The 22,951-nt window shown below is 39.4% G+C and overlaps 1 protein-coding gene across 2 annotated transcripts in view; it reads left to right on the top strand.

Annotated features, from left to right (window-relative positions):
- The first annotated feature begins 2,383 nt into the window (after window positions 1-2,383).
- The window catches only part of chka (choline kinase alpha), a 30,364-nt gene continuing 9,796 nt past the window's right edge, over window positions 2,384-22,951 (top strand). The window contains exons 1-5 of one of the 2 annotated variants that reach the window (XM_061721209.1): window positions 2,384-2,917; window positions 5,353-5,461; window positions 7,091-7,141; window positions 19,779-19,892; window positions 21,837-21,970. In XM_061721209.1, coding sequence (XP_061577193.1) covers window positions 2,682-2,917; window positions 5,353-5,461; window positions 7,091-7,141; window positions 19,779-19,892; window positions 21,837-21,970 — 644 coding nt within the window. In that variant the 5' untranslated portion in view covers window positions 2,384-2,681. The remainder of the gene's footprint in view (window positions 2,918-5,352; window positions 5,462-7,090; window positions 7,142-19,778; window positions 19,893-21,836; window positions 21,971-22,951) is intronic. The other variant, XM_061721210.1, reaches the window with a different exon arrangement.

Here is a 22,951-nt window from a genome sequence, read left to right as displayed (position 1 = left end):
AGTTACTTATAATTTAGCAATAAAATGTCTTAGTTTCAAAATGTAATTTGATGTTTTGTACAAATATTAAACAATTACAGGGTTCAGATTATTTGGAAATCATTGCATTGTGTTTTCAATTATATCTTAAAATAACTTCAACACTTTTTTGGAATCAAGGCTGTAGTGGGATTAAAGTTATGCATTTAACTAAAATGTTTTATTTCTATGAAGCCTAATGATCGAAACAAACATTCTGCTTCCAGTTTGGAGTTTTCCAGTTTCATCCACAGTTTTGCGAGTGTGATTGGTTGGAAGGAACCAAAAATACATGTAGGCTACTGAGATCAAGTTTCAGACAATGTTAAGCTTAAACTCTTTTAAAATTGGTCTGGGAGAGAAGATGCAGATTGAACATGATGACAGTAGCAGCTGAGTCTTAAGGGGTTTGAACGATCTTCATTTTAAATTGTGATTTGTACAATAAATAATTAAGATGTTTCATATTAATGCCACACACTGCAAATTAGTATCACTGCTCACTGGGTCTACGGGATTATGTAAATTCATGTCGTCCTTCCTGCTGCTACTATACTCTGGTTTAGCCTACATGTCGTGCATCCTTGGTACAGCCAGAGAAAACTGGGTGGTGTTTTGCAGAGGGTGCACAACATTTTATTTACTTATTTTTAACGTACAATTGCTATGATGGTTGTACATTTCTCAAGGATAAAGAGCTTCACTGTCTACGTGACAGACGAGCAGCAGGAGAAACACAGCAAATGCGTATGTTGCGTTCAAGAACCCTTCGGAAAGCCCAAAGGGGCAAGGCACTAATTAAAACATATAACAGTCATATAACAGTTATATATATATATATATATATATATATATATATATATATATATATATATATATATATATATATATATATATATATATATATATATATATATATATATATATATACAATGCTGGTTCGCACTGTATCATCCCCATTTATTACATAATGTGTTACCAATAAATTTTTTTTTATTTATTCATTTTCTTCTCAACAGATCAGGTGACATGTCAGGTGACATGTACACAGGAGGATCATTGTTTGGAGGTTTAGTAATTTTCACTCTCTTTATATATATTTTAAATACAACTGTGGTCCTTTCAGCTTTCATTGTGACTCATTCTCATTTACAGTATATATGTTGTAGTTTAAAGCCCTCTCCTGTCTTTGTGTTCAGTCTGACTCTCAGTCTTACCTCTTGCATTGTATCTGTATCTATTTCAAACGAGAGCTGTAATTAGTGTACTTCCTGTTGCCATTGTGATAGACTGATGCTATCTGGCACTTTAAAATATCTCTGTGGTCATTTAGAATCCCTCCTGTGTCGTTTTGCATTTTTTTTTGTCTAACTGACTTTGAAACAAATAACAATCACGCCAAACTCCTGGAGCCTCGGTACAGTGGCGTCAATTCAGTGGAAGCTAAGGTATGGCAAAGTTACGAGTCACAGAACTTAACTAAAGTATCAATCAACACGTCCAGCAAATACTCATCACAGAAGTCTGCTATGTAGCTTATCTGTGTGGTCAAGAAAATTGGAACTTTTTCAAATGCAGTCTCGCTCACTGCAAAAACTCAAAATCTTACCAGGAATATTTGTCTTATTTCTAGTTAAATGTCTCATTTTTAGTCAAAAAATCTCATTACACTTAAAACAAAGAGTCATCACCAGAAAAATAACTTGTTATTTGACCATTTTCACCTGTTTCAAGTAAATTTTCACTTGAAATAAGTAGAAAAATCTGCCAGTGGGACAAGATTTATCTTCTCATTACAAGCAAAAACATCTTGTTCCACTGGCAGATTTTTCTACTTATTTTAAGTGAAAATCTACTTGAAACAGGTGAAAATGGTTGTTTTTGAGTCTAGTCTTAAATGTAATGAGATTTTTTTTTACTAAAAATTAGACATTTTAACTAGAAATAAGACAAATGTTGTTAAGATTTTGAGTTTTTGCAGTGTATAATAACTAGTGAAATCGATCATGTTGTTCTGATTTGCATTTGTAGTTATCCTATATGTATTAAGTAATAGAATAAGCAATACAAATAGACACAGAGTAATTCCATAAATGTATTTAAAAAACAAACATTTACATTTTTCCTTGAAGCCAAGGTGTGGCGGCTGCCGTACCTTGCCATACCCAATTGACGCCCCTGCCTCGGTATGTAAACGAAGCCGCATTTGCCTTATTTCTTTGTATGAAGGTAATCTTGCCGTGCAAGGTGCCTGCGCGATACCGTTTGTCCGTGAAGGCATCGCCGCTATTGTTGTGGTCCTGCGGGGGACCGACCAATCAGAGAGCAGCACGGCCCCGGCAGGCCCCGCCCCCCGCCCCGCCCCCTGCGCATCTACTCCGCGCATCCTTCGGCTTGATTCATTCTCTCCCAGTTAACGGGCTTTTTACGTCGTCGATTTTTCGTACTTCTTTCCTACGCCACGAAGCTACAACGACACGCCAACCAAAAAATAATAAAGAAAAAAACAGGGACACTGCATCACCCCGTTTTTCAATCATTCAAAGAAAACAACCCAAATAAATCCTACTGCGACAGAGCCCGAACTAAACGGGCGGACTGCGTTTTTTTTCCCTTTCTTCTTTGTTTTTTTGGAAACAGTATCTGCAAAAAAGAAAAAAAAAATGAAAACCAAATTCATCAACGGGGTTTCTTCTTCTCCCTCCATGTTGCTGGGTCTCCTGGTAACCGAGAACGCCCTTCAGGTCCAGCCCGACGCCCCGGAGGACTGCAAGGACCCGGTCCGGCCGGACGAGCCGGACCTGGACACCCGCCGCAGGGCGTTCCTGTGGTGCAGGGAGTTCCTGCACGGAGCCTGGAGGAGCCTGGCCGAGGACGACTTCCAGATCACCATCATCAGGTACTGACACCCCCTACGCCGTACCCTACGCCGTACCCTACGGCGTAGGGTACGCGGCGACGCGCACGTAGGGTCTGCGTTGTTGTAACGCAGAACCATAAATCAGCCTTTAGCCAATATGAACTAAGGGGAACATATATGTTCAGGAAAACAAAGGCAAGAACCAAAATGTCAAACAAACGATGCATCTCAGTGACAGGAGTTAATCTGTGGAGCAGCTTAGATACAGACATGAAAATGTGTATATATATATATATATATATGTGTGTATATATATATATATATATATATATATATATATATATATATATATATATATATGTGTATATATATATATGTGTATATATATGTGTATATATATATTTATATATATATATATATGTGTATATATATATTTATATATATATATATATATGTGTATGTATATATATATATATATATATATACATATATATATATATATATGTATATATATATATATATATATATATATATATATATATATATATATATATATATATATATATATATGATTTACACTTGTACTTTGGGTTATTTGTGTTGTGGAAATTGTAAGGACCGATAAACTAAACTAAACTTATATCTATTCAGCCTTTTGATTCGGACGCGGCGTGTCAAAGATGAAGTCACACTAAAAATTAGTCAGAATAACCATGTGACAAGAGGAAGTCAGAATCCTCAAATAAATCAGTCCAAATTAAATTGTGTCCATGCATTGAACTAGAAGCTGATCCTAAATCAGCCACAAAATATAATGTGTTTCTACTATAAATGTGCAATTAATACAAATGTCAGACTGGGCCCACGGCCAGTGATGTGATGCTGTCTGTTTACAGAAATATCATTATAAATCATTTTGGTTCTAAAATCACTATTTAAACCTTTCCTATTGAACGAAAATATCAATTTTGCCTATTTGGAGAACAGATAGTCAAAATTGATTGGGGGTGCAAAGTTGTCCTCGTTTGTAATATCAGCATTGCATTTGAGAGAATGATTATTATTTTGTCTACAGCTTTTCAGGGTCATTGACAGGCTGAGACAGTATCACCAAGCAGATGGAAATACTGTCTCTGCATACAGATGCTTTCACCACTGTTTCTGTATTACACAGGGGAAAGGGGTGGGGGGTTCTATTCTGGATCACATGGAATAAAAGATCACGGGAAATTGATCTGGTATACCCAATAAAGTCGTACATTAAAGTGGCCAGTGAGTGTATATATCTGTTCCTTACCGTACTTAAAAATTGTTAATTAATCTGCAATCTCAGATAATCAACAGCGCCTGATATATCACACCAAACTTTATTAAAAACTAAGCCCAATTGCATAACTGATATGTGGAAAACTACCTGGTGAGTCATTAGCTTGTACAGCCAGTTTCAGCAGCATTAAGTTGAAATGATTGTATTCTGTATGATTTTATCAGTATATGACATTATAGGGGAGTGCTTTTGGCACAGTCTTCCATCAGACATTGCTATAGTGCATTGATGATGCTGAGCATTCACAGTTCTGAATTACAACCACAGCATTTCAGTCGGGTAGACATCTGAATGTTGACCGGGCCATTGCGGCACCTTGATTCTTATTTTCCCCCAGGTGTTCAGTTTAGACTGGCAGGTATGTTTGGTCTATTATCCTGTTGCAAGAGCCTGTTTAGGATGGATCGTAGCAGCTTGGTATCCAGAGGAATGTCATGCTTAGCATCAAGATTCCCAGCCCAAATCACTGACCCTCCACTATCATGCTCCACTGGGCAGATGTTTGTGCTGATATTTTGCGTTTGGGTTTGGGATGACATTTCTTTTTTGGTCTTGTCTGTCTGTACTACATGACTTTACAAACCTAAGCTGTGCTCCCGTGTTGTCTTTACAGCAAAGTGACTTTCTCCTGGCAGCGTTTCCATACCTCCAACGCACTCCCAACAAGCCATACTTGTTCAGACTTTATTTTTCTATTCATACCTTGATGGGCTTTAATATTTTATCTAATAGGTTGAATGAGCTTCTATGTTAAATATTAACCTACTAGCTAGGCTTGCAGAGTCTTGGGGTTTTTTCTAAAATCATTCTTTCATCCCAGCATTGCACGGTCTGATCTTTGGGGTGAACTTGCTGGTATGTTCATATTTGGAGGTATTGGCAGCTGTCGGAAATGTTTCTCTCTTTAAAAATGTTTCTTACTGTAGAAAAATGAATTGAAAACAATTTGGAAATGTCCTTATAAGCCTTTTCTAGATTGATGGAAAGTAACATTTTCTTCTCTAATGACATATTTTTCCTGGTTACATTACAACCCCGGACCCCACTCCTATGCCTTATCAAAACCATGAAAAAAGAACATAGTTCATATCAAAAATGTAAAATCTAGCATCAGTTGTGGTTTCATGCGTGTATTTCTGTCTCCCAGGGGTGGTCTGAGCAACAAGCTCTTCCTTTGCAGCCTCCCTGACAGCGTGGACTCTGTCGGGGACGAGCCAAAGTGCATCCTTCTGCGCCTCTATGGGGCCATCCTGCAGGTGGGACTCTTTCTTTTCTTTCTTTTATTTTACTCTACTCACAAAAGTTAATGATAGGCCAGACTCTTCACGAGGATTTCTATCTCAGAAATGTGTTTCTTCTCAGTAGCGTTCCAAAGTTAGAGTAATTACTAATGAGTAATTACTGATTTTAAATGCTACTTTACAGCAAACACAATTAACAACAGAAATGCACAAATGAGAAACTGATGATCTAAATCAACCCTTTCAGCCTTTTTGGCTCATCTGCTGTTATCATAGAGATGACGTATGTAACAGGGGTCAGTGTGACGTGGCAGTGCCAGCATCAGAGGTTGTTGTGTGTGCGCTTTTAGCCCAAATGCCTATGTTAGACTATGCATGCATGTGTAGATATGCCTTCATGCGTGTATGTGTGTGTTGTGTGAGCGAGTGTGCGTGTTAGCCATTGTTGTACATGGTGATGTACCCCCATGGCTGTACATGCATGTGTTCTTTGCCGTAGGCTTCCCAAAGGAGCGTGCCTTGGGCACTCTTGTTACCAGGTGAACCCACCAAAAAACACGGTACAGTATGAGATCTATGAAATCTCAGCCTAATACAAAGATATAACACACACTCATTCAGCACAGCGTCTGGAAGACACAGTGTGGAGGGAACAGAAAGCGCTTCATCGCCTCTCCGGACTGTCTCTTTCCTTCTCTAAGCCCCTGCCTTGTGAGTCATAGCAATGAGCAACAGTCAGCTACATTTTCTTTCAACGATCCTGTTCGAGGATTCGCACGTTTACATAGTCGCTGAGTTGAGGAAGAAAAAAAAGAAAAGAAACAGCAGCAAGATTACCAATCAGCTTGTGTGCAATTTAGCTTGCGGTTCCTTTACACCTTTTTGTAATTATTCTTATCTCCCCGATGACATGGCTGTTGAGTCTAGAGTTCACAATTTTCTGACTCATCCTGCAGTATTTCTGTACTTCTGTGTCAGAAGTCAAAAGATAAAGTTTAGTCAGCGCCACGGTGGACGGCTTTACAGCTGTAGGTCACGCGGCGGGCCGAAGCAAAGATACAACCCTCATTTTTAGCCATAAAACGGTTCCACATCGCGTGCACGTTACCCACAGGCTAATGAGACCCACATTAAGCATTAACTCAAGTCTGAGTAATTACTAATGGGTGTGTAAACAGCTTTTATTGCCCGGGAAGAAGCTCGGTGTCCTTCACCAAGGTAACTGCAGCCATCCCTGCCATGACACAGCTGCCTCTGAGGAGGAATTAGTGATGTCTAATCAAAAAGCTTAAATGATTAAGGAACCCAGTAGCCTTAATGATTAAACCGACTTTAAAAGCGGCAGACACAGTGTTTCTCAGCAGTGAAGATATGTGGTGCTGGATTATGAGACGGTAAATTTAATTGTAACCCGCAATAAAACATCTTAACGGCAGGCTTTTTTTTATGTCTGCACTCCTGCAGCGTTAAGCAGGTAGTGATGGGACTGCTGCAGTGAATGAGAGCAATCCTCTGCACGTTCATGTCCAAAAGACTTGTACTGTACTGTCTGCACTGCGGGCGTGGTCAGGTTTTGGTGTTAACGCTCATGGATGGCTTCGCATGTATTCATGGATAGTTCTTTCCTTTTTCTCTTGTTGATAGATGTCCTGTAATAAAGGGGATTCTCCACAGTCAGACAAAGATCACTTCCAAGTAAGTAACTGATGATGGTGCTGCCGTACAGTGTGTTTCTCTGTCCAGAGAGTCCATTTGCAACACTTGCCTGGTGCCATGACATGCGGGACCCTCACTGGTGTGTGGAAACCTTCTCTTCTAACACCTGTTGAACTCTGTTCAGCGGAGGATGCGCCTGATCCTCTGAGCCCACGAGGCAGCGGGAGTTTGGGGGAATTCAACGAGAATGCTGCACCTCAGTAACCCCGTGGGTTTTTGAACTCAAGTTCAGAACCAGATTTAACCCCGGCTTTCCCTCTCTAACCTGACACTGCATGACTTAGAAGAAGGAAAAAGAACTGGGAAATCCCTTTGATCTGCCCTTTTGTTTTCCCCCTTCTGCTTTAACCACTAAACATCAGTGCTGTGCATGGTTCCAAAGCATAAAGTGTCATGAGTTAAACAATTATAATATTCAAAAAAGAAAAAAGCAAACGGGTATTTAGTTTGATAAAAGATTGTGCACATAAGCAGGACAGTATTTCTGTGCCATCTGTGTTTGTAGAGATACAAAAACTTGATAAATTGCAATTAAAGCTGTTTTGGTAGGAAAAAAAAAAAACCAAAAGCTATCTTTATGTCCTGATTGGTTCACACAGCTCATTCGTAATGTCTTAAATCTGGAAAGAAATAAGGCAGTCATATTGCTGCTTTCTCTCTGGAATTTTTCAAATATTCAAGCATTCATAGTTTGTGTCAGTTTTTGTATTTACCATTTAAAAGAAAAATTAACATGATAAAGGACACAAGTTTTTGCATTTTGTTGACTCCTTGATGGCCTCAGAAGCCAGCGACGGGACTCGATCTGATTGTTAGCCTCAAATATAGAATTGTGTGGAACCGTTTCAAGGACTCTGCTGCTTAAAGTGTGAAAGTCCTCTTTCTCTGTTATTCATTTCGGCTTCTGGGCAACAGTGACCACTCACCAAACCAAGTGAAAACCTGTCAGCCTTGAGTGTTGAAAAGAGAATACAAATCTGCTAAATTATGGTAACAGATACAATATCTTGTTTTCAGGAAAACCGTGCATAGTAGTATAACATCCAATAGATTTTATACCGAGGAGAACCGGTGAAATGTTACATACATCTTTAAAAGACGAATTAGCGTGCTGGTGAAGTGAATCAGTGCATCGCTTCAGGCTGTAAATATTTAACTTTGGAAAACGACAATGAATCAGATTCAGGTTTTTAAAAAATCTCATTGTGTAAAAACAAGAAGTTGATTAAAACCTACACTTGGAATGAGGTTGTTCTATGCTCAGACTAAGACCATTGACTTGATTTGAGTATTTAATAACTCACAACTGAGTATATGTTATAATATATTAATGACCATCCTGTAATGGGATCATTCAACATGATGACTTTCCGACACTTGTGTGTTCAGTAATCATTACTAAGACGGGAAACTGTTATGCTGATAGAGACACATTTAGTCTTAACTAGTTTTCATTCAGGGAAAGTGGTTTATACATTAAATAAGCCTCAAGACCAAAGCCAAGTGTGAGAAAACACAACATTACAACAGGATGTTCAGAGTGTCACTGCAGACAACCTTCAACCCCCAAACCCACTGACCTAGAAATTCCTTTAGTCTATAGCCCATCATGTGATTAGGACCCTTGACCTCCGCTGAGCTAAACAACCACTCCCTGCCACATGATCTAAATGAGCTAATCTGCCAGTTAGCTATCGTGTCTTGCCTCATCTTTCCCTCCAGATTACTGCCCTTCCTAGGCAGCTCCCCCCCTCTAATCACGCTCTCAGTCAGCAGCGAGCTTTATGCACAACTCGGCCCGTGTCAGTGTCTTTGGATAACCTCGTCTACTCTCAGCCTCCCAAACAATGCTGTCTGGTCAAGGGGGATCCAATTTAGTTTTAATAGAGACGTGGGATGAATCCCTTAGTTGTTATAGCAGCCGAGTAGCCCACGTCAGACATATTGAAGATTTGAATGACAACGACAATGAAGGCATTAAAAAAAGTGATATTTATAATTAGCAACACATGGTCACCTTCAAGGAATGAATGAATTAGATGTGTCTAAAGGCTTGTTTGCATTAGCAGGTGTCCGGATTAGTTTTACGATCGCTGACGTGTCTCCATTTGCCAGGAACGCCCCCCCAATGGATATTTTCAACCATCTTTATAGGGCCAAAAACAACTCTACAGGGCCTGATGTGGGTTACCGAGTGCTGGTCCTCTTCAACCAAAATGCAGCTTCTTCAGTGTAGATGTTGTCAGTCCTGATTCATTTTCATCTTTTTTTCAAATTTTATTTGCTGTTTTCTTCATTTATTTATTAGTGGAAAGCAGTGAAAGTGGTGCAGCACCACCACCAGGTGATATGGAGCGGTAGTTTGCTAAGTGAGTGGATCCTATCGGGCCTGTCACTGTAACGGGAGACATGGATGCTGAAAGGACAAAGAAGGGGGTCGGCTCTGTTACGTATGCAGCCTCCTGGGTTTCACCCCAGACTCCTGCTAGTGCAGACGGATAAAGGGCTGAAGAAAGTCGCCTTTGAGCTGCTGAACAACTCCTGATGCCAAGCGTCTTTCATTATTGATATCCTAACAATGATCGGACTAACAGCAGTGTGGAAAACATTTCTGCTGTTGAAGAGACACTTAACTGTCTACTCTTAACTTCTTGACAAAAAAAGTATTTTATTATTTTAAAATCGACCATTATCATATCCATTGAGTTGATTTTTTTTTTATTCTCCCATTTATTGTTGCAGTGATATTAATATAATGCATTAAAGGCTGGAAATATGCCTTTAACTTAACTAAAATCTTGATATAGAAACATTTTGTCCATAATGTGATTAGTGGTGATTTATTTACCCTTTAATATTAGGTTTTTACAATACTTGCTTTACTTTGAAGCTTACCAATATAATTCATCCTATATTTAAATAACTAGCAAATACTATATAAATAATTGACTTGCATAAGCTGATTGCTGATAAGCTGATAGTAACAATAGGACAAATGTCAAACAATACAACTCTGACGACACAGTCGCTCCACTGAGGGTGACCGCTGTTATGTAACAAAATCTGAATTTATTCCTGTCCTTATCAGTGTCCGGTTTACCCTTGTTGGCAGACGCTTGTTACAAATGTGTCACAGTTGGTGAGCTCAGTTCAGATGGATTATACCAGTTTGAGTTGTAGCGCGCCCCCTACACTGGCTTATTGACACACATAGCTGCGTAGATAAGGACTGGGGTCAAAGCGGCAGCTGTCAGCGGCTCACCGTGCACCTGCTGCATCCCTCCCAGCTCCGGTACTAAGTGTTTCAAGTGCTGCAGGCTCAGAATGGGACTCAACGCGGAGCGGGAACGGGAATGTGTTTTAGACTGAACGTGATGTGGAGGTTTCCGCAGAAAGAGTGGCAAGAAAGGATACTGGTTTTACAACAGGAAGTGTCTGTTTCCAGCCTGACCTCTGACAACAGTGGAAGTGAAAAGCGTTTTTCAGGAACATTGGATTTCCTCTGTTTTCTGAACAGCTGGCTCTCACTGTGAAATGATTTTGCAGCAGACGTTGAGCCTTGTCCGAGCGACTAAGGCGAGTCGAACAAGCTGCAAAATGGAACACATGGCTTTTAAAAATAGGTTAGTGGAAATGAAAGGGAGGCAGATGGAGGACTTTGGTTCTGTGACACCATTAGTATGGGAGTGACAGGATCCAGCACATGGGGCTGACGTAGCAGCCTCAGCACAGCGTGGATGGGGGAGTAGTAGTGCATTCACAAAGTTCACAATTGGATCGGACTCAGTGCAAAAGAGGTTCAAAAGAGGTTTTTACATCTTGGACCTTTTATAACAGAATTGTCACCCATAAATACTCAGACTGAAGGATGTTTGTAATAATGGTCAACGCATCACATGATGTTATATTTTGGTCTGGTGTCTGTCCGGCCAGTATAAAGAAAATGTAGGTGTTAGTATTGAAAACAATATAGTTGTTGAAATCAAACATCGGCGTTATACCGCACATGAATTAACCCCATCAAGCAGAACTTGATAACTGTTTGGAGGAGGCAAACCTGTCTTGAAGATTTGAAAGAACACGTGCCTGTACCTCCCTGTCCCTCTCTGCTGTGCTTCAGACGCACCAGAGGCAACAGTGGCTCTAAAATCCGAGTCCTCCAAGCTGAGGGTTTCTTCCACAAAGGCACAGTAGATTCTTGGAAACTGCATAAGCAACAGTCCATTTTCCGTATCATGTATTGCTGTCTAAGTTCCGCCTCCAAAGACAAGTCCACCCTCAAATTTTTACTTTGATTCTGCTCTGTTTCGGAAAGTTTCGGAAATTCCAGCCAATTTGAGAAACTTGCAATTTTAGCAGAAATGTCCATGTCTGTTTTGTTGACCGAAACTAGTACTTTTCTGTTTTTAGAGAAGTAAAACTCTGCCACTGCTCAGAGGCAGCTTGCATCAATGATATTAGGCTCCAGCTCATGACAGTCTGATTGTAAACAATTACAGCACCCTTAACTGTACCGCAGGGTTTTAAGCAAATTACCGGGTAGGATATTTTTATTTTTGAAGCGTTACCTGAAATTCTCATTAGACGCTGATAGCAAAACAATTACTTGAAAGCTCTGACATCAAAACAAAGAGTATCAGTTGCATGTGGAAGCGACACAGTGGTTGCGAGTGACCCACATTACTGACCGTTGGGTTGTCTGTCAAACTCTTCTGCTTTAGTGATTAGGCATGGGGCTTTTGTGTGCTTTGGAGGCTTCAACAGAAGATTTAGAGGAAGAGTGCGTTACCTTTTAACTCTATTTTTTTCAAAATCTCTCTCTAGCCAGCCTTGAATTACTGAGCTGTTGAGTTTTACTTTTAGAGAGCAATAGTAAGCTATGTTTTTTTTTCTTTATACATACATTCAATTGTTTGAGGGTTAAATTAGGTAACATTGATTAAAAAGCAAATTTATAGGTATTGTCTTTTTTTTTTTTAATTCAGGGGCACCTGCAGTAGTTAGTGATGAGTCATTGATCGGACATGTGGCCAGCAGGTTTCCATCTTGGTCACCTTTTCCAATTATTTTTTGGAACTTGAAATAAAACAAACATATTTCATATCTGATATCTGATATCTGATAGCTGACATTGTGTGGTCCCATTCCCTTTAATAAAGACATTCAGCCTCGGACGCCATTTATAGGTGTTTATGGGAATATCACCAAGAACTTCCAGCCTCTGCCACTCTGGTTCCAGGTGTGACTGAGCAGGACAGGTTGGTCTTCCTTACAGCGTTACAGTGCTAGTATTCAGAGATGAGTTTAAAACTAACATTACAGCTCTGCCAAGGAGGATGTTCCTCTTGTTTGTACACGGTCACACTGTCTCTGCACGCTTCCCTCACATTTGACTTTTTAGTTTCGGAGAGCAACAACAGAAGAAGTTAGGCACAATAAAGTTTGTGGATACCCTAGGATAAACAGATTTTTTCTTAAATTTAGATTTTCCTTTGAACACTGTAAGATGAGTATCATCCAGTCCTTGACAGAACAATTTAAATGTTTAAATAAAACTACAGTCAGAGGAAAGATATGTATATTTATTTTTGGGGGGTGAACTTTGACTTTAATCCGTAGGCCATTGTTGTGGAATTACCACCTGTAAAAACACTGGGCTTTTGGCATTCAACAGCGCTGTGAGGACGAACTGAGCAACCTTGAGCTCCAGGGAAAGGAAACACACAGGAATTTTTGAAAGACAATACATTTCTTTTTACACATCACTAGGACAAGTAAGCTAGGAAAGCTGCCATAAATCTACACAAAATTAGAAAATTAGCAGCTTTATGACACTGATGTTTTGGACCTATCTTAAAAATACGAGGAAGTTAAGCACAGGAGAAATGCTAACATTTTAGTAAGAGCAGTGTCAGATGCAAGTCATAGATTCATGGTCAGTTTTTTGTCATAAAAGGTAAAAAAGTGGATATAGAATATGGACACTTGCTTCACAAGAGAAACAGGATGACTTTCTTGCAAGATTTTCAGTTTGGGACTTTATATTCTGAAAGGTAGTTTTTATATGGAACATCAAATCACCAGAGAAGATGTACATGCTGAATCCCTGAATTATTGCAGCAAAGCATCCTCAGGAAAACCGTTGTGTTTTAGACACAGGCTGCTTGCCAGCTGGTTGGTCGTCTGGTCGTCTATATGTGTCAAGATGATTATGGTAATGTGGCTAATTCTCACTGGAGATTCGAAGGTGCATGAGGTCAACATCCTGGAGATAAGACGTTACATAACCGCACAGAGTTTTGTCTGAGCAAATCTGAGCAAAAAAAGACAAAAACAAACAGCTGCATGATGTTCAGGAGATACATTATCATTTGTTCAAAATGTTCAGTCATTTCATGAGTCTTCATTATGTCGGTTTGTGTCTAAGGAAATGCTGGTTGTAACTTTATGCAGGTAGGAAGAAAGGGACGGCCGTTACACTGCTCTCTTTTATTTCTACCGAGTCAAATGTTCAATTTTGTTGCCGTGCCAACGCAAGCTTGTTCCCATAATGTCAGGTTGTGACATTTTTAATACTATGTTTTTTCTTGTTTTTATTATGCGTCTGTGTAAAAAAAAAAAAAAAAAAATCTGATCATAGCTGCTTTTAGGCTGAAAACTCATCCCCTTGACCAATTGATCATCTGATCTGTGTGAGTAATAAAACCGTGCAAAATAGTGCCATGCAACAGGACAATGATCAACAGGACAAGCGCACCAGCAAATCTACATGAAAATGGCTGAAAATATAAACAAATCATGGTCTTGGAATGACCTTGAATGACAAGTCCACACCTGAACTTAGTGGAAATTCTGTGTGACCTTGAAAGCGCTGTGCACAACACCAGAGTTGGATCCCACATGATCTATTTTTGTTAGATAACTAAGGGCACAGTGGAAAATATTACCGGTATATGTTGTTGTCTGTTTGTCCCGATTGAAGTTTTGTTTTGACCCCAAAACAACATGGGATTAAAACTTGCTAGCTTCAACACATGCCTGTACATTTTTATCAGTCCTTTACTCGTTGAGCTCTGTTGGCTACCCATAAACGTACAAATTCAAGTCATTAATGCTTTTGTGTAGCATAGCGGCAGTTCTGTATCCATCTACTGAAACTCAGCCATACAGGCCGGTACTGTTTTTCAGCCACTGCATTCTTCTAAGGAATGTCATCTGGCACTGCCATCCCTGCACACCCACAAACAGATGTAGACCTATGTTGTTGTGGCATCTAACCATTGAATGACATTAGCATTGAACTAGTTCACCGTGCTATTTGATATCCGACGAGCTAATTTCACTACCTTTATCACACAAATCCCTTTTCAATGTATGTCAAACTTTGCAGAACAACTTGGGCTATGTTTTTAAATTTCTTTGTAAATATGCAGTAAAAAATTAGGTAGATTAGGTTCATGAAAGCCCAAATCTAACTGCCACACAGCTTGCATTAATGCGACACACGGATACCAGAGTTATGTTTGACGATATATAGTACAAGACTGTCTCAGAAAATTAGAATATTGTGATTATTATTATATTATTATTATTATTGTGAAGTTTTTTATTTTCTGTAATGCAATTAAAAAAACAAAAATGTCATACATTCTGGATTCATTACAAATCAACTGAAATATTGCAAGCCTTTTATTATTTTAATATTGCTGATTATGGCTTACAGTTTAAGATTAAGATTCCCAGAATATTCTAATTTTTTGAGATAGGATATTTGAGTTTTCTTAAGCTGTAAGCCATGATCAGCAATATTAAAATAATAAAAGGCTTGCAATATTTCAGTTGATTTGTAATGAATCCAGAATGTGTGACATTTTTGTTTTTGTTATTGCATTACAGAAAATCACAATATTCAAATTTTCTGAGACAGTCCTGTATATGCAACTGCTGATGACGTTCATACATACAAGTATAAATTACCTTTTTTCTGTAGATTATAATTGCAGGCAACCTACTTTATTCCTTTGAAGTAATGAAACATTTTGATTTAGTTTGAGTTTGAGATTCCACATATAAGGCTGTCAGATTCAGCTGCCCAGGTTTCAGATGTGTTATTCTGAGTGATTAATCAGTGCCCTCAAAGAACTTGCAATGCTGTCTTAAAGCATATTTTATGCCCTTTTATGTATAGTAGCTTTATCGAGGCAGAGAAAACAGTGTCCTCTAACGTGACGATTAAGTCAAGTTTCCTTGCAGGTGCATCAGCACATTCACTGATGAGAGTTCAAAGAGTGCATCATGGGTAAAAAGAATATATCACCTCAAAGAAGCTGCAAAGTTGTTTTAGTTAATTTCCTGCTGGATGGTCAGTATGATACACATCCCCCTGGATATGAGCCATGAACTTTCTCCGTCTCTGCAGTAATTTATCTGATAGTAATTCACATAAGAGGGTTGAGATGGCAATATATATATTATACTGCTTTTAACTCCAACCTCTCAGGCTTTTATTTAAATCCCACCCCTTGCCCGTACCACTTAGCCCAATTGCTCCATTTTGTGTTTTTATGCCAAGAACTAACGCATCATGATTCACTGTTGAATGGAGGAATAGGGCTCTCTTCAACACTTAAACTAACAGTTTAGTGAGGTTATATCACAAATAGAAATGATAGTACGTTAGTTTAACTAACACATGTTAATAACTATATATAAACAGAAACTGTTACTGTTATTAATGCTGTGGTTATGTGGCTGACTACAACTGTAAAATGATCCAGAGCTCACACAGCTGTAAGATACAGTGTCATCAAGTAATCATGTCTTCCTGTTGTAGCAATAGTAGTTAGTGGTTAAAAATCAGCTTTTGTGACTACAAGTGTAAACATGCTACAGTTGGTAATGGAAAATGATTTAATTAGGTGGTGTTTTGGGGCGCTAAACTTGGAATAAAATCAATATAACAGAGATTCCGGCCATGTCTGTTGATGGGAAAAGAGTCTGTGGAAAGTGGGGACATATTGTCTTCCTGATGGGGTGTCCCCATTCCCTCTGGGAATATTTCAGCCGCTACCCACAATAACTCATTTGAGGTAAGGTGACTGAAATTATGGGGAGAAGGTAGCACTAAGGGAGGAAATAGAACCTACTTTGGATAAGGATGCCTTGAGAAAGGTCGATGACTGAAACGTTGGCCCAATAAATACTGTAGTTTGGTGAGAAGAACGTGTGCAGGAGTTTTCTTTTTTTAAATTGGCTGCGGCTTTCCTCCTCCGACGCACCTTTCTGCAGAACCGGTGTGCAAAACGTTTCTATACTTAGGAAATAGAACCTAAAAGACAACTCTAACTCATCATCTGCCTGGTAATAATACACCAAAGAATGACATTTTAAGATTGAGAAGCATAGTGCATGAATAGCACCAGATTTGAAGAAGGTTTTAGTAAATCAACCTACACGGTGTAGGTATTTGAGATAAAACTGGGGCTTGCTTTGCTCACCCAGCCTTGCCCTCACGATCCACATTTCAGTTTCCCACAGGATAAATCAAGGGTAGAACGGGCCCTGAACCCGTTCTCTCTGTTAGCGTTGATGTTCATTAGTAAGTGATCCCTCCTCTCTGCCAGAGACCTCCTGCCTATTTGGTGAGAAGCCAACTCTTCTTTCTTCCCCAGCACAACAGAGTGGAGGTGATTCGACTAGGCCAGGAGCCAAACGCTCAGCTTTAGTCCGTCACATGTTTTTGTAGGTACGAGAGAATGTTTCCTCATTAGGTTTGAGCCCCTGTTGGGCTCAAAGTTGAATGTGTCACTGGGGCTTTTGTGCATTTGTAAGACTAAGTGAGAAAGACAAGAATGTCGTCTATGCTCCGGTTGCTCCAACAGTCCCTGCTGCCCTTAGATGGCCAAGTCTCCATGGCAGTCGAACATGTGCTTTGTGTTCTCCTCACTGCTCTGATGCACTAACCTCACTAACCCTCACTGCAACGTTTATCCTGAGACTCATCCATCTTTCTCCTCCACCCCCTAACTACAGCGTCTTTCAGACTACCCTGCAAATATTCTGGCATTTTCACATTTTAGGCATCAAGTCCTTTTTTTTAAACAGTTTAATAGACCTGATTATCATTTCTCATCCAAAAGACTACTAAATCAATTTTATTTTGACAATGATGAAAATATGTAACTGATTAGCGTCCGATGCATCTGTCCTGTACGGAAGAGTATTAGGGCCATGCAGGAGAAAAAATATTTGAGAGGGGAAGATTTTTTTTTATTGTGCACTTCGAGAAAAAAGTTGAAATGTTGAGATTAATGTTGATATACAATTTCAAGAATAAAGTTGAAATTTCGCCTTTTTTCTCAACATTTCAACTTTATTCACAAAATTTTGACTTTTTTCTCGACATTTTGACTTTTTTCTCAAAATTGTACTTCAACATTATTATTGACATTTCCACTTTTTTCTCGACATTTCCACTTTTTTCTCGAACTGCATAATGAAAAAAAAATCTTCCTCCTCTAAAATATTATTTTTATTTTTCTCCTGCCTGGCCCTAATACTCTTCCGTAGTGCTGGCACATAAGACTATTGATAATGAGTTTAGAAACTTATTGAAGTCCACCTTACGAAATTGATTGGAGGTAATTGGAGTCAATGCCGTCTCCTGATGCTTTAGAGACGTTTGTCACCAGGAGCAGGACCTTCGGTTTCTGGTTCTGTGAAGGTTCTATGCAGTATTTTAGGTGTTTGTAGGACATTACTCATCGTGACAGAGCTCTCCGGTCTTGTTCCTTAAATCTGCTGCAGGACTTCTTTTAGTATGGCTATAACTCAGGTAACTCAGCACTCAGGGTTGTCCTCGTGTTTCACATCTTTTGTTTCGAGCTGATCCTTTGGATTTTTTTTATCCATTTTCCTCTGGAGTTGGTTGACTATCCTAATATCATTTTTATTAGCCATCAACAGTTGAAAGGTCAGGATTGGGAAACCCAAAATGATCTGAGCTCTGTCATTCTCCACCAACCTTGAAGGTATCTCATGTTTTGACTTTAGGACTTCCAGCCCATATTTGGCACAGATATACACTATTCCAGCTTCTTGTGCTAAACCAGTGGCAGGGAACCCTGGTCCTAGAGAGCCGCAGTCCTGCATGTTTTAGATGTCTCCTTGCATCACCACACCTGATTCTAATTAATGGTCATCATCAGCTTCTCATCCAGGTCTGCACAAGTCTGTTAATGACTCAGTCCTTTGTATCAGGGTGTGATGAAGCAGAAAAACATCTAAAACATGCAGGATTGTAGCTCTCTAGGACCAGTCCAGGAGTTCCCTGTGTTTAACCATGTATGTTGTCCCTAGCCTGGTTATCCATAACCATTCACTTCTGGAAGATTCTCTGCAGTGAAACGGGTCAGGTAACCCTGCCATTAACAGCTGTCTCTACTACAGAACGTACCAATCGCAACAAAAGAGGCTTTATGTCATGACTAGGGTTGCCAACTCCCTGAAAAATAAATAAGGGACACCTCATCGATTGCCTTCACCCTTCCTGGCGTGGTGAATTTTTTTAGCCCCTTTCTTTGTGAGTGAAACGATTTTTTTATTATTTGACTCGAACCCGAATTGAATTAGGTGCATATTTTTGAACGCCATGAACACATGGAAAACACATTATTATCGAGCAATTCAGTTTAATACAAAATAGCAAAATTAACTGAATAAAATAAGTATATGTCTTAAAAACAAACCTGTCCTGCTTAACTTGAAATTGTATAAATGAATATAAAACAATAGAAAGAAAGCAGAACATCCATTCTGTAATAGTGCAAATTTTTAGTGCAATAACAAAAGTGCAAACAGAAAGTCTGTAGAAAACTTACATTTGTAGTAAAACAGAAAAAATAACTTATGAACTCAACAGCTCAATGCCATTTTCCATTGGCATTTTATGACTATTTTTTTGACTCGCACAGTAATACGGGACAAAGTGCGTCCCTTTTCAGCTCAATAGGGGACGCGTACTTTAGTTTATAAACACGGGACGATTCCGTTTTTCAAGGGACGGTTGGCAACCCTAGTCATGACTCATACAGGACGGCCCAAGAGCCAGTATTCAAAACAACCAAGATGGCTGCAATCACATGCTTTGTTTCTCTGCTCGGTTGTGTCCCTCTCCCTGTATCCATGTGACGCCCTGCTGTTTGTCTCAGGGGCATCTTTGCACAGCCTACGCCTGAGGTCCTGTCCGCTTGTGTTGACTCCACCCTCCATTCTCTTGTGTTCAGTCCTCTTCTTTTGGCATCCTAATTAGTGCTTCAGCACTGTCTTACAGACAAGCCTCTTGTGGCCTTTGGTAGCAATTCTGGATCTCAGCCATTCATTTGCTCTGTGGGTGGTGCATGGCGTGCAGGGATTTCTCTGTCAGATACAGAGGTTTTCACCTGAATTTGATGTTCTATGTAGCAAGTGGAATTATGACAATATACAGTATGGCACATATGACACAAAACACATTCCTAATTCTCTACTTATCTCACTCGACAGCACTGATGGGGAGAAGTGATGGTGTGAGCTCTCCTCATAATTTGAAGGTTCCTAACCACCTTTGTGTCTGCAGGGTGCCGAGGCCATGGTGCTGGAAAGCGTGATGTTTGCCATCTTAGCGGAGAGAGAGCTCGGACCTAAACTCTATGGCATTTTCCCTCAGGGTCGCCTGGAGCAGTACGTCCCGGTAAGTCCCCACGCTGTTGGTCGTATGTGGTTTGTTTATTTATAGAATCATTGTAATTGCTAAATAAAGAGGGGGAGGTTTGATCTAAATGATAAGAAAAGCCAAACAGACTTTATTTCTGTGGTGTTTTACAGTCACTTTTACCAGGTCGGGGTCTCAATGTCGCACCAAAATGACAGCAAGAGAGAAAACTAAAGAAAGTAATTTCTTTTCGGACAGTTTATTGTTAAAAAAAAAATTGTTCAATCCTACAAATCAGTTCTGATTCTTGTCGTTGCAATTCGTTAACTTGTTTGATTGTGGTCGGCAGTGACAATAACGTGTCATTGGGTGTACTTAAAATAATGACTGAATTTTACACAATAACTACAACTTTAAACAATAACATATTCTTGAGCCAGGGCTCTTTTAATCTTATAATATAATAAAGCACATTATTATTAGTGCTAGAATTGTTTTGTGTCACTTTTAGTCAAGTCAGCAGCCGTGCCAGTCTCACAAATTCACTTCTTCAATTCTCTCTGGTGAAATGGGCCTGGTAGCCCTTCCATCACAGTGGGGCAGGGGCACGCTCAATACGATGCCTCATGCAGGAGCGTGCAAACGTCACCATTGAAACAAGCAAGATGACTGCAGAATTTCTAATAATACCTTGGATCCAAATGTTTTTACTGCATAACATTTATGCAAATGGAATTGAGTGAAGTGATTCTACTTGGTTGCACATGATGTCCGATGTCACGTGCTTCCTTTCTGAAACCGGTTGCGTGCCGGTCCAATGGCGTCCACTGCCAGTTTCTAATGTATCCTTTGTTACTTTCCCTGCAAATCAAATTCAGAGGAACCTAAATAATGCTTTTCTCTAAGAGGGGAATGATTAGGATGGCTAACAAGTCAGAGCAACAGAGTGATGGAAATAAACACAGTTTTGCTAGAATATTGTACACTTGCTTCTTTAATCAGCAGTCTCATCATCTTTTAGTTGCTGCCAACCATAATTTACCCTGAAATGTGACCGTTTCTGACACATCTGTCATTATGTTTGGTGATACAACACTTAAATAAGAAAATTAACTCCTGATTGAATTTCAATAAAACCTCCGGTAACATTATCTAAGAAAAACGTTTGTATGGTAAAATTTTGGCCTTTTCTTTTTGGATTTAACAAAGTTAATTTTGTCCATGGCTTTACAATTTAATTTGCTGATTCTTTTCGTCTGACAAAAATATTTTGGTTTTTTGAATACCTTCCTCATCCCGACAGCGCAGGTTGAATTTTAGGTGGTTTCCTGAAACGGGAACCACCTAAAAATTCAACCTGCTTTTCTTTTTTGTTTTTAAATAAAGAGTTTTTTTTGCCACATTTTCTCTTTCATATATGATGTGAGTGTGGTTGAAGCTGTCGGTGTAGTTTGCTTTTATCTTTAGGAATGTCAATAAAAAGCACAGAGGTGAGGGAGAAATCCTGAATGAACATGTATTTGTGTGGGACTGAACAATCCATCACCTATCTGTTAATAGGTAAATAATAAACCAGCAGGCTTACGTTATCCTGTTAAGACATAGACTGCAAGATTGTAAAAAATTGCAAAAACACCTGACTGTCCCAGATAATTGGGTTAAGTGAGGGTGTAAGTTGTTGAACTTAAATACAAAGATATTATAGAAGATTTGAGAAGATCAGCAGCTCACATACAGTAACTGCAGCTGCCTAAAAACATTTAATGAAAAAAACCACCACAGAAGCGTTTTTAATGCCTCAACTTAACTCATAGATACTGGGTTTTCATTTATATATTTGCAACTGAAGAAGATCAAATATAGGATTAGTTTGAAACAGCTTTATTCTTGTTTCTTTTTCAATCTGAATACAATGCTGAATTTTAGTTGAAACAAACTACAATAAATGATGCCAACTGATAATAAGACATGACATTTTGACAGAGCCGCAAACTGGACACCTGCGAGTTAAGCGACTCCAGCATCTCCGCTGAGGTTGCAGAGAAGATGGCCCAGTTTCACGGGATGAGGATGCCCTTCAATAAGGAGCCAAAATGGCTGTTTGGAACCATGGAGAAGTGAGTCATTCACGTCATTGCACCACCTTTTAGCTAATGGAGGATTTCAAAAGTTTACTCAATCAGAAACCTCAGTTTTCCATTCCAAAGATAACCTGCTTTTACTGTAAGTCATCAGGTTGTATGAGGTAATATTGAGCTTATCGGGATCCAGGCCTATCGGGATGCATTTGCATTTAAAGAGCTTTGAAGCGCATTTATCAGCTGTTTGCAAGGTTGCACAATGTTTGTCAACGTGTGGTGATAAAGTCCGTTGTTGCACTTCCACCTACCGTGTGTGAAAACACCCAAATGTTCTGTCATTGCCTTCTGTGGCAGTTTCACCACATGATGGGGGTGATGACTGTACACTTCCACGTTACAAATCAGAGGCCACTTAGTTTCAGATGGATCCTGGAAACCCTGGAAAAGCTGTAAAAGAGTGTGGAAGATGAGGGAACTTGTCAAATGATCCAAGAGCAAACTTAAAAGGAATTGAGGTTTTGGACCAGTTGAATGAAGAATGGAAGTGAGAACTCAGGGGCTGAAATGTTACTGAAATATCATTAAATATAATTAAACTGAGTCTTGCACGGCTGAAGTGTTTTAAATATCTCCAGTCAGTTACAGTAAAACTGATTTTTATTGAAGCTGATCTAAAGGTTCTCAGCGGCAACCTTACGAAGTCTGATGCAATGAAAATTAACACAAGCATGTAACATCCATTATAACTGCGTTATAAACAGGTAAGAGCCCAAGTATGTGAGTGTAAATCAACACACTCCACATAACTTCTCCACATGGACCAAGAGGTCCTATTTGTACTAACCACTCAGTCCCTATACAAACAAAGCAAGAGTTTGCTCTGCATCGCCAGATTCATGGCAGGTTGGAGTAGGACGCCATCAGGGCTGCCCTTTGTCATCACTTCCATTCATAATTTCTATTGACAGAGTTTCTTGACCGTGCCAAGGGGCAGAGGGTGTAGGGATTTCATCTCTG

Source organism: Cololabis saira, chromosome 5, assembly GCF_033807715.1.
Source record: "Cololabis saira isolate AMF1-May2022 chromosome 5, fColSai1.1, whole genome shotgun sequence".
Lineage (NCBI taxonomy): Eukaryota > Metazoa > Chordata > Actinopteri > Beloniformes > Belonidae > Cololabis > Cololabis saira.
Note: the sequence above shows the minus strand (reverse complement) of the source record. Positions and strands in the feature narration are given on the sequence as shown.